Genomic DNA, 12217 nt, shown 5'->3' with positions numbered 1-12217 from the left:
CCCCACTGGACTCCAGCCCCATACAGACACTGTTCATCAGGGCTCTCAGTTCCAGGAAAGTGCCTCATTCCTTGGCCCCCACGGCGGGCAGTGCCCCATGCCCCTGGCAGTGTCTGCTGCCGCAGCTCTGGGTATGCAGAGATGAGCTCCACCTGACAGCCAGCTCCTGGTGAGGTAGGGCAGTATTATTCTCCCCATTTTACAGATGGGGAAACTGAGGTGCAGAGCAGGGAGGGGTCCCCACACCTGCCATGGCTTATGCCCCCTCCCCACCACCACTGGTGATGGGCAGCAACAGCAGAAGGTCCTCAGGGAAGCCCAGCAGGGCCGTGGCACAGGGACTGAACCCAGGGCCAGCTCTTCCAGCAGGTGGGGGGGAGGTTGGCATGGGCACCTGGTACTGGCTAGTGGCCACCACCACTCTTCCCCCCACCTGTGGCCCAGTCGATGATGATGAAGCTCAAGCTCATGATCATGAAGAGCACCCCGAGGAGGGCAAAACAGGCAGCCTGCAGGGATAGGGAAGCGGGTCAGGGACAGACAGTGTGACTGGGTCTTAGCCCTCACCCCTGTCCTCATCCCTATCGTGTCCCCCTCTCATGCTTACCAGGATTTTGGGAGTGGAACGCAAGGGCTCCTTATCCTTGGGCATAATGCGGATGTAGAAGATGGCCGGGAAGATAAAGATGAGGCAGGGAGCAGAGGTGGCACCTGGAGCAGACAGGGACAGAGTGGGCAGAGGGTTCCCATCCTGCAGCTCAGCTGTGCCAGCCCCATTGTTGGGCCAGGTTGTGTCCCCCTCCTGCCACCCCCAGGCCTGGCAAAGCTTTCCAGGAAACCAGGGACACGGTGTCCTGGCACTGTCCCCATGTCCCCCTCTGCAGCCAGGGCCTTGGCACCAAACCAAATGCCAAGCGGGTGGAGCCCAGCTTGGGGGATCAAGGGAAATACCCAGAGAACGAGCAAGCGTAGGAGGGCAGCATGGTAAGCAGCTGGTGCATGGGTACCAGCTTGAGGAGGCAGGGACTAGGCTGGGACCCCCACAGGTTGCCTGACCCCAACACGGTAAGAAGGGGAACTGAGGCACAAGCAGGTCAGCGAAAGCCCGGCACCCGGCATGGGGAACAGGAGCAGGGCACTGCCACACACCGATCAAGCCAAAGATGCCGAGGATGGAGGGGGCAAAGATGACCAAAAGGTTGATGAAGGTCAGCAGGACCACGGCAATGGTGATGTGGCGGATCCAGCTGAAGTCCTTCCCTTGAAACAGCATTTGCTGGATTGCCCGGCGCACCTGGGCACAGGGACAGGGTGTCATGCTGCATCCTGGAACCCAGGGCCCATCCTATTTCCTGTCCCCATGGACCTGCCAGTTCCCATCACCCCTTCTCCTGCCCCAGCCCTGTCCATGGCACCACTGGTCCCTGTCACCCCTACCCAGCTCTGTCTTCATGGCCCCTCTGGTCTCCCTATCACCCCTGCCCCTGCCTGAGACCTGTTCCTGAAATTCAGCCGGTGCCATTCCCAATCCCTGCAGTCCTGTCGACCTTGCCACCCTGTCCTTGGGCTTCGGTCCTATTGTTGCCTCAGTTTCCTCTCTCAAAACCTGAGGTCCTGTTTCGGCTGAGGAGTGGTAACGCCACCTAGCACCCTCTGCGGCCACTCACCGGAAAGAGGACGATGGGGACAGTGAGAGTGACAGCTGTCAGCACGGCCACCCGCACACACAGGATGAGCACGTCGAAGGGGTCCACCTTGTTGTATGTGTGCAGCAGCTCTGATTCCACCCGACCTGTGGGCACCAGTGGGGAGCCACTGGGTGAGCCCCCAGCAGCGCCACCACCCCACGTGCCAGCAGGGCCTCCATCCCCCTCCCCAAGAGCTCACCATAGAATGTAAGGTAGCCAAAGAGGGCAGCCAAGAAGTACATGAGGTACATGACCATGATGGAGATATTGGAGATGCACTGCATCTTCTTCTTTGAGGGGCTGTGGGATATAGTGGGCTCAGCATGGCCCTCAAGGCCTGGCCCAACCCACCCCACCCCGTGGCACCTGCTGGCATCAAGTACCCACCCAGCATGGAGGGGTCATGCCAGAGCACTCAGGGGTACATGAGAGCTGTGCAGAGGGGGAGTGTGTTCCTCTTCCTGGGCTGCATGGCAGGTCAAATCACCCACTACCAACCAGCCACCCGCCCACCCTGAGTCGTAACACCCACCTCCCAGGGGCTGTATCACCCACCATCCATCACAAGTTGTATCACCCACCTCCCAGGGGCAATGTTACCCACCAACAACCAGCCACCCACCCACTCACCCACCACAAATTCTATCACCGATCTTCCAAGGACGACACTGCCCACCACCCACTCATCCTCTCATCCCAAGTTGTATCACCCACCTCCTGGGACTGACAGCACCCATCCCAGCTCCTAACATCCACCACCCATCTACCTCAGGTGTCACCTATCTCCCAGAGGTAATATCACCCACTGCCCCACCCTTGGTTGTAACACCTGCTTCCTGAGACTGATACCACCCTTCCCAAATCCTATTACCTGATCACCAACCCACCCAGGGTCATAACACCCACATCCCCACGATGCCCTGGTGCAGGTTGCAAACCCAGAGGGCACTGCCATTGGGTGGGCACTGGATGAAGCCCAGCCCTCCCTTGTGGGTGCCCCCACCCAAGACTCACTCCTTAAGCTCAGTGTAGATGGGCAGAACCTCAGGGTGACAGACAAAGGCAAAGGCCATGATGGGGATGGTGTACGCCGTCTGTGTGAGAGAAGGGTGGCTGAGCACCAGGAGTCAAGCTGGCACGTGCTGCCAGCGCCTTCATGGGGTGCAGAGGGTGGGGTCTCACCCAGAGCCATAGGCCCAGGTCCCTACCTGGGAATTCAGGGTGAAGAAACTAGGGCTGCAGGTGTCTTGCTCAGGTGTCTGGAGGACAGTGTAGCCATTCTGGTAGTCACTAGTGCTGAGGAGGGTGTTGTTAAGGCTACCTGTGAAATTCCCATCCTGGTCTGGAAGCGGGCAAGGGATTTGGAACTTCTTGTAGATGACCTGGCCCAGGTACATGGGGACAGTCACTGCCCAGCACCATGACCCCTTAGCACCAAGCCAGCATTGTGCCCTGAGAGAGTGTGCCCCTGCAGGGACCCCTCTATGTGGCACCCATGGTGATGCTGCCCCTCTGTGGGTGGGCAGCAGGCCAGTGCAGAGCAGTGGCACGTGGAGGGGCCACATGCATGGTTTCCCCCCCTGGGCACCCTCTCCCAGCACTCGACTCCTTCAGACAAAAATAACCCAGCAGCTTGACAGCACTGCCACGGCATCTCCACAGCCCCGAGTACCCACTGTGCCTACAGCACACAGCATGCCACGCATCCCAGCAGAAGGGATGTTGGCATCCCAAGCCTCCAGCAGGTGCTGGCAGGTGCTCACCGAGATGAGGAAGAAGCCCATACAGCTGAGGGAGAAGCCGCTGGCATAACCTAGGTAGCCTAGGGAGGGAGGAGAGCAGCTGGTGGGCATGGGCAGGCCCCTCACACTGGCTGGGTGCCCCCTCCTTGCCCATCATCCCCAGACTGGCACCACCACCCCATTGGAGTCCTGGGGTGCTGGACCCTGGTGCTGCAGGTGTCATGCCCCTAACTTACCCAGCTGCTTCATGAGGGCCAGGGGCAGGATAATGGTGACAGAAACCAGGATCACCAGGTAGTTCCCATTCATGTACCAGTCCCTGGAAGCAGAAGGCCTTCTTATTGCCCCACTCTGCTGGGGCACAACGAGGCACAGGCAGCCATCAGAGGGGTTGCTGTCTGCCCTCCATACGGACCCGGGAGCTGGCAGCTCCAAGGACACTGGTGCCCACATGGCTGGCGTCCCTGCTCTGCCAGCATTCAAAGGTGCCTTGGAACTGTGGTCCCATAGTGGTGCACTCCCATGGGGTTGAGCTGCTGTGGGCAGGCTGAGAACTGCTGTTCTCAGCATAGGTTTGCCCATGGGCAGCCTGGGGGACCATCACCTGGAAGAGAGCTCAGCCAGCTCCTCAGTGCCCCAGCCAGAGGGAGCTGACCCCAACCGTCCATGGGGCAGGACCCCTGCTCAGCCCTGGTCTCAAGTGTGGTTGAGCAGCTGGGGTTGAGTCATGGCTGGGACATCTAGTCCCAGAATGGTGGAGGTCCCTGTGGCAGCTCTGCCCAGCAGCTGCTAGGGTCTCACCCCCTATGTCACCAGCTCTGGATGCAAGCATGGAGGGGGAACGACCCATTCCCAACCAGAGTTCCTGTCCCCAACCCTGCAACTTCAGGCTCTGCTCAAGAAGAAAAAGCCTGATCCCAAGGAGATGTGAGGAGCAGGGATTGGAAGTTCAGATCAGTTTAATCCCACTCACGGGCTTATTCAGCACTGAAGGTTATCAAAAATAGTAGTGGCTTAATGGCACTAAATCCCTGCCATGGGCTGCACAGCTGGAGCCAAAGCCTCGGGATAGCACACAAGCAGCGAGGACAAGAGGCACTCACGTGGTCTTCTCCTCCAGGTTGAGGAAGGTCTGGATGACGAGAGGCACTTCAGATTTGACAATGTACAGGTAGCTGGACATGGCTGTGGGGTGGAGCGAGGTCATGTTGCGCTGGTGTGCTCCAGCCCCGTTCCCATGCCTGACATGCCACCCTCCAGCCGCATCCTCACCTCCAATGTTCTGCAGTGTGATGGCAATGGCTGCAGCCAGCTTCCCCGGTGTGCCGAAGGCTCGGTAGCCCAACTGCTCGTAGGCACGGATGCCTGTGGGATGGGGAGCAGTGGTGGGGTGAGGGTCAAGAGGGGACACCCTGACACAGCCCACCTGGGGATCCAGCACTCACCCACAATGCCAGAGGACTTGAGCAGCAAGTGGATGGAGTAGCTGGAAAGCAGAGCCACCGCTGTCAGGAGGAAGCTGCAGGAGGACAGAGCTGTCACCAGCGGCTCAGCACCAGGCTCAGATATGGCCTTGGGGCAAACCTCGTGTGGGCACATCTGCCTGCAGGTCCTGGTAGGCCATTCAGCCCCTTGCCTTGGCATTGGCTGGGGGCTCACAGGGCAGATGGGTTGCAGGATGAGGACACCCCACAGCCATGGGGCTGCCCCAGGCCTGCAGATCCTCCCCACCATGTCCCCAAACCCAAGGGAGCCAGCATCCATGTCCTTTGGGGCATGTGGGGAAATCTGGTCTTGTATTAAGGAAGTCAAGCCTTCATCACCATCCTCCTCACTGGGGCACAACGCCCAGCATGTCAGACTGGGATCAGCATTGTTCAGGCAGTAGGATATTGGTCCCCACATCACCCCAACACTCCGTTCTTGTCTGCACCCCTAGCACCCACCCTTGGAGGAGCACCCCCCACCCCCCTCCCCAGACTTCCCACCCAGGTACCTGCAGGTGACAGCACTCACAGGAAGAGGATGATGCCAGTGTTTGCCATGGCATAGGCCAGTCCCAGGATTCCACTGCCCATGATGGCGTTGCTCAGGTTGAAGACAGACATCCCAAAAGACGTCTTCCCTTCAAACTGCATGCAAAAGACACACCAGAGAGGGGACACACTGGTCACACTGGGAGCTGCCCCCGTTTCACTGCCACACTGCCCATGCCAATACTCATGCCAATACTCACGTCAGTGAAGTGCGTCTGCTTCTTCTCAGCACCTTGGGGCAGGAACTCCTCCATCTCTGCCATACCAGACTGGTTCTCCTCAAACCTGGCCACCGGAGGGATAGGGGTGAGGCCAAAGCAGAGTTGAGGGCCACTGTGCCCAGGCAGCATTAGCTGGCATTGCCTGGGCAGGGAGCAACTGAGAGAACCACCCAGGCCCCTGGTACCCCTGCTTGTCCCAGGGCCCTTACCTGTCACCTGTCAGAGAGGGGACAGCAGAGGCGGTGAGTGCAGCCACATGCTTCCCATTGGGCACCAGTTCCACCATCTCAGCCTGGAGGGGCACGTTTCTAGTATCCATGGCGGGGAGGTGGCTGGGCTTGCTCTGGACTCTCCTTGGGCTCTGCAGGAGGGGGCAACAGGGCTCCGGGCATTAGCACTGGAGGGGCTGGCCTGGAGTCCCACAAGTCCCACATTCACTGGAAGTGCTGGTGGACTCACAGGCACCCAAGGATGACAGGAATACCCAGCTGGGCATTACTAAAGCTGTACTTCACCCTTCTGTCTGCCCAGCACATAACAGAGCTCACCCCAGCTCCAAAAGCATTGCAAGGGTCCCCAGGCGGGACTGCCCCCTAGCCCAGCCAGCCATCCCACAGCCCACCCCACGGGGCTGCTCCACTCCCGGGCCAGCAACTCGGTGCAAGTCCAGGCTCTCAGCTGAGTGCCTCAGTTTCCCCTCCTGAAAATGGTTGCTGATAGACAAAGAGGGGCTGGGGACAGGGTGGGGAGCTTGGGGATCCCCCAGCCACCACCATTACATAAAGCCTGTGGCACCGCTAGGCATGAAGGGCTCACCCAGGTCCTGTCGCCCAAGGCTGGTGCTGCCAGGGTACCAAGGCAGGGGGCTCGGGGGCACGTCAGGGCCGGACAAATGGAGCAGGAAAGAGCGCGGGGCCGGGAGACAGCTCCTTGGCACAAGAAGGCGGCCGGGCTGCCGAGCGCGGGACGCCTTGGCACGCTGCACAAAGCTGCCTCTGTGCAAGCCCTGGCCCGCCCCACTCCGCTGGGAAACGGCACAGGGTGGCTTTCTGGGGCAGGCTGGCAGCAAGGACAGGGTCCCCAGCCACCCCCTGCCGCCCTGAGGGGCTGGGGTCCTGACCAGCCAGCCACAGGAGCTTCATGCTGGGGCCATGTCTGGCCATCAGACGATGCCAACCCATCCAAGGTGGGGACTGGGCAGGATGCGACACAGTCCCCAGCCCTGGAGGATGATGCTGCCCCACCATTCTGGTTCTGGGGTCCCTGCAGGGTGAGCAGGGGACATGCCTATCTTTGTGCTCCCAGGGAATTGTTTGCCCCAGGGACCAGAGAATCTTGCCATGGCCCTGCCAGGGCAGGGATATGCTGGGGACAAGAGTCACCTCGGCACACAAGGGGAGGATGACACAGCAGAGTGTGGGCGTCAGCACCTCCAGGCTCCTGAGACACTGCCTTGCCTGTCTCTGCCCACCCAGGCCACACAGGAGACCTGGCAGGGTCATACCAGGCCATGTCTGACCCAGGGAGTGGGGCACATGGCTGGGTCATGTCACCTGCAGCACCTAGCCTGGTTGGGGAAACTGAGGCAGGGCACAGGGCAGTGGGGACCAGTGCAGGGAGGCTCAGCTGTACGGGGAAGAGAGGGAATCACAGGGCAGGCACTGGACGATGATTTATCCCCTTTGCTAGGCCTCCACTTGAGCCAGATCCAGGCACAAACAGGGTTGCCAGCATGTCCAAACACTGCCGTTAACTCTGCGCCTTCCTGCCACTGCGGGTGGGCATCACCAAACTCACCACTCCTGGTGCTGAACTTGCGGAGCCCCCAAATCCCCATTGGTTCATCACCTCCCCGAACCCTCACCAGCATCATCAGGCTGCCCACAGGCAGGGTTCTGCCACATCCCACTGATGTGGGCAGAGCTGCTTCATTTCCCTGCCCACTCCCCCGCGGGCGCCGGGAAGGCTGGGCACTCTCCTCTGCAGCCCCTTTCTTCTCCCAGGTTATAATTACACCTCTCCGGGCAGCTCAGGAAATACCAGTTTCTTCCCCTGAGCGCCTCTTGGAATAGCAAGCGGCACAGGCAGGCTCATTTCGCATGCACCGGGCTTAGCGACACCACCCAGACGCTTCCTCCCGCCGGGCAGAGTTGGCATAGCCCTGGCACAGCCCTGGCACTGCTTGCAGTCACCTCCCTGGCTGGCCCCGGCCTTTGCCCCTCGGCCAGGGTCTCCCGGCAGTGGTGGCTGGGGAAGGTGGGGGGATGAAAGGGGAGCGAACGGGAGACTTTTCGATCGGGCAGAGCATGCCCGGCTTGCTGCTGTTTGTCTTGCGATAAGGCTGGCCAGAACAGCAAATACATGGAGCAGTGGATGGCCCCGGGGGAGGTGGCATGGTCCCCCGCCAGGGTTGGAGGACAGCGGATTCACCCTTGTCCCTTTGTGCCCACCTCATTTGGGGACCCTCTACTCTGGGTACAGCATCTCCAAGGATCTCTTCCCCTGGTGTACTGGCCTCTATAACAGGACTGGCAAGCCACCCCATGGATGGGAGACTGTTGTTCTCACTGCCACATTGGGCAGCCCGTGTGCCACCCAGCATTGTCCCCTTCCTTACTGCCAGACCCAGCACCTGCTTGCCCACTCCAATGGCATGGGCACAGCCATGTGTGTGTGCTCAGAACATGCCTGCTCTGGCACCCAGGGCCATATCCCTGTGGGTGCTGAGCCGTCTACACTGATTTCCCAGTATGTGCCTCTCTGATGCCTGCCGGCTCTGAGTGATGAGGACACTGACAGCCCCACGGCACAGACACCTCCTACCCCTCCCTACCCAGCCCTGACTCTGCAAGTTGCTGCTCCCGCTGTCCCACTGTTCGGTGACTCTAAACACATCATCCAACCCACCAGCACAGCCAGGCAGCCCGAGCCGGGCCCCGGTGCTGTCCCACAGCCCTCCCACGGGGAACGCCGAGCGTTATGCGTGGGGCGGCACGTACCCTCCCCGCCGGCCACGTCTGCACACGAGGGAAGGCTACGTTTGGTCTCACACGCCTCGTCCCAGCCAGCACAGATGCCCGGCCCCCTCACCGGGACAGGGAGAAGTGTGGGGCAGCAGGGCTCTGAAATCCCTTCCCAGCCCAGGCAGGCAGCAGGCAGCCCTGGGCTTGCCCTGACCCCTGTTAGCCTTCCCTGGGGGCCAGGGCACCACGGTGGGGAACTGGGTCCTGGAAGGGGTTGCATCCCTCTGCCTGACATTTCATTTCCACCCAAACTTTACTTAAAAAGTGGAAAATCCCAACTGGGAGAAAGGCACAGCCAGAAGCAGGCGGAGCTGGGACAGTGGACTTTTGCTGGCAATGCCAGCGGAACATGTCAGATGAGGGGTGTCCATCACACCCATCAGTGTGGCAAGGAGGACACGTACCACCCTGGCAAAGCACGGCTCTTGCACTACACCAGTTTTCCCAAACCTTGGCACAGCACAGTCCCTGCCGGAACATGGCATGCCGGTGGGAGCACAGCACACACAAGGACTGGCACCCGCTGCCTGCCAGCCCTGCCTGAGCCATGTGGTGCCAGCCAGGGGCACGCTGACCCGCTATGTCCTCACAGCCCATGACACCCATCCATGGGCACCCACTGCTCTCACCTGCGGGGGATGAAGGCGCAGGACCTCCGTGGCAGTGCTCCCCCAGGTTGGAGACCCCCCACAAGGCAGTCTCCCTCCCCATCTCCTCTCCTTCTACAGATGAATCCCAGTTAATCCGTCCCATCTGGGACTATTCTGGGTTGGTAATCCGGATTTAGCGCGAAGCCTACCACAGCTGCTGGACTGCGTGCTCACAGCCAGGTGCCCGCTGCTGCTGGTGTGGGTGCCGAGGGGCTGGCAGCGAGGCCCCCCCGCCCATGCCCGCCTGCCCAGGTGCCTGTTCAGGTTTCAACAGAGCCAGGCACAGAGGGGTCTCATGTTCCCTAGGACTGTGCTGGTAAACTCTCCCAGAGAGATGGGCAGTGTGGGTAAGTGGGCAGGGATGCCAGACATGTCCTCCCACTGCCATCAGCCCCCAGCCCTGGAGCTACTAGCAGCATCACCACTGGGCAAGGGGTGACCCCCACTTGGAGTCCCCAGTCAGCCCCCTGGACTGCTGCTGGGGATGGGGCAACCCCTAGCTTGGCGTTCTTACTCAGCTCCCAGGACCACAGGGTGAACTCCGGGCTGGGGTCTCCAGTTAGTCCCCAACACCACCATGGGCACAGGGGTGTGTAACTACTTGGGCAAAGCTGGGGCAACAGCCAGAACCCCACAGGTCCCTGGGCATCATCTACCTAGGGAGGCTGGCTCCAGCAAGGTAGGCAAACACAGAGGGGACACCACAACACCTCTCCTTGCTCCTCCACAGAGAACCTCACCCTGGGGCAGCCCTGGGAGTCCAAGTATTGGGACCAGAAGCAGCCCTTCCCTCCAGGCACATGCAGACCTGACTTTTTCCCTGACCTGTCAGCCTAAAATTAGCACCCCAAGCTGTTTTTAAACGTACACCATTCAGCATTTCTTCCTCCACACTTCCCAGCCAAGCCAAGGCAGTGCCACCATCCCAACTCCCCCAGGAACAAGAGGCACCCAAGAAGGGCAAATCCAGCTACGCAGGGGCACAGCCAGGCACCTCACCTTTGGGATGAGGTCTCTAGGGTGCATCCCTTTGTACACAGGCACACCATCAGCCATAGAATGTGGGATGATTTGAGACAATGTGCCCAGTGAATGACTGGAGAGCCCCTCTGTGTATCTCCACTCTAGACCCTCCCTAAATAGACCTACTGATGCCCCTCATGAGATAATCCCACCCAAGAGCTGTACCAGTCAAGCCCACAGTCCCAGCACAACCTAGCCAGCATGGTCACTGCTCCTGGGCTCATCTAGCCTGGGAAGCCCTAGGGTTTCAGCCTTAAAAATCACCATGGCTCAGAGGACACTCCCAGCATTCTGGCCAGAGCAGAACTGGCAATGGCAAGAAGGAGCAAGTGGGTCTCAAAGCCACTGGTAATACCAGCTAGCAGGGCTCCAGTGGCACTGACATCTGCCTCTGCAGCTTTGGGCCATCGCCTCTACACTGTACAGAAAATGGTGTCCACCTAGGGTCTTCCCTCAAAGAGCACAAGTGGCACCCATGTCCTCAGGGACAGCTCTGACCAAGCCTGGGGATGTGCGCACAGGGAAAACGTGCAAGCAGCCATGCTGGCTTGTGGCCATTGGCCTCATCACTGTCCCACAGCAGTGGACATACTGGAGTCTGAGACACACCAAAGAGGTGAAAGGCACCACAAGGAAGGAGGTGAGAGAGCGAAACATCATAGCTCCAGCACCAGAGCTATTTCATGGCTCAGCCACAGCAATCCACTGGTGGTCACGTGCCACAGGATGGGACCACAGGATGGGGCCACAGGACAGGTACCAGCCACCACCTTCAAGCCAAGTCCTCCATCCAAGAGCTGGCACCGAGATGAGGTGGGAAGAATGGTGAAGAAACTGAGGCATGGGTCTGGAGCACTTGCAGTGGCAGGGGAACTGTGCCCAACATCAGTACAGCCTGGCCTGCCACTAACTCAACATAACATGGAAAGAAGGTGCTGAGCCCATGTGGGACCAGGTCAGGCAGCAGAGACAGCTGGCAACATTGGGGCAGGGACAGGAACAGAGTGAGCACAGCATGAGGCTAGTGGCACCCAGCATGGCTGTAGGGGAGGTCAGGTGAGATGGTGCCTTGAGCCCAAAGCATCTCAGACATCTTTAGGCTTGATGTTGGGATTTGCAGTTCAGGAACACCTGGGGAAGATGGTGGCCTGGACTGGACATGCAGGGACTGAGGGCAGGTAGCATCTAAAAAAAACCACATGAGGTTTTCTATGGCACCTCTGGCCATGTGTTTCACCTTGGAAGCAAGATGCTTTCCATGAGTTCCTACATCCTAAAACAGACCTGGCCTTGGCAGGTCCATGGAAAAACATCCAAGTTTTCATTTGTTGCAGGCAGCATTGTGGACACCAGGAGGAACTGGCCTGAGCCATGGATTCGTGTGCCACTCTGCCAACCCGGCACCCCCAGCAGAGCATCTTGTCCTAACCCAGGACCACAACCTGCCCAAGTACTGTGGGACCACCCAGCACTGTCACTCTCACCATCAGGCCAGCCAGCCTGTTGTCTGCTTCTCAGCACAGGGACAACAGGACCACAGTGGCCATCCCCTCACCAGCATGGGGGACTCAGCGGGCCCCAGACCTGCGTCAGCAGCTGAGGAGGTGCGTGGCGGCTGAGACTCATGCAGCGAGGAGGGCAGGGTGAAGGGGGGGGGCTATCTAGTCCCCAACTTGCCTCTGTTTTCTCAAGGGCTGCACTTCCAAAGGAACCCGTGGGATCCCGCTCCTTCCCCTTCTCCCTGTGCGCCAAGGAAAATAGGCTCTGCCGGTGCCTGTTTGTTTGCCGTGGCTGTGGCCCCAGCCTGTGATTACAGCTGCAGTGTGTCCGGGTG

The 12217-nt window shown here is 59.7% G+C and overlaps 1 protein-coding gene across 1 annotated transcript; it reads right to left on the bottom strand.

The window, feature by feature from the left end:
* Window positions 1-404: 404 nt before the first annotated feature.
* SLC38A3 (solute carrier family 38 member 3) lies at window positions 405-10892 on the bottom strand. Its single transcript, XM_054387172.1, has 16 exons — window positions 10824-10892; window positions 5897-6048; window positions 5667-5751; window positions 5447-5562; window positions 4876-4949; window positions 4703-4795; window positions 4534-4615; window positions 3667-3749; window positions 3452-3510; window positions 2897-3070; window positions 2703-2782; window positions 1888-1988; window positions 1668-1792; window positions 1150-1294; window positions 608-711; window positions 405-509 (listed from the first exon to the last, which is right to left on the bottom strand). The coding sequence occupies exons 2-16, from the start codon at window positions 6004-6006 to the stop codon at window positions 405-407; spliced, it is 1536 nt and encodes a 511-aa protein (XP_054243147.1). The 5' UTR covers window positions 6007-6048; window positions 10824-10892.
* Window positions 10893-12217: the final 1325 nt, after the last annotated feature.

Source organism: Indicator indicator, chromosome 15 (genome assembly GCF_027791375.1).
Source record: "Indicator indicator isolate 239-I01 chromosome 15, UM_Iind_1.1, whole genome shotgun sequence".
NCBI lineage: Eukaryota > Metazoa > Chordata > Aves > Piciformes > Indicatoridae > Indicator > Indicator indicator.
Note: the sequence above shows the minus strand (reverse complement) of the source record. Positions and strands in the feature narration are given on the sequence as shown.

Coding starts and splice junctions, on each gene's coding strand:
- SLC38A3 (XM_054387172.1), bottom strand. CDS start 6,006: ATGGATACTAGAAACGTGCCCCTCCAGGCTGAGATGGTGGAACTGGTG. Junction 3,750..4,533: donor AACCTGGAGGAGAAGACCAC/GTGAGTGCCTCT, acceptor TTCTGCTTCCAG/GGACTGGTACATGAATGGGA. Junction 1,793..1,887: donor TGGCTACCTTACATTCTATG/GTGAGCTCTTGG, acceptor TGGTGCCCACAG/GTCGGGTGGAATCAGAGCTG.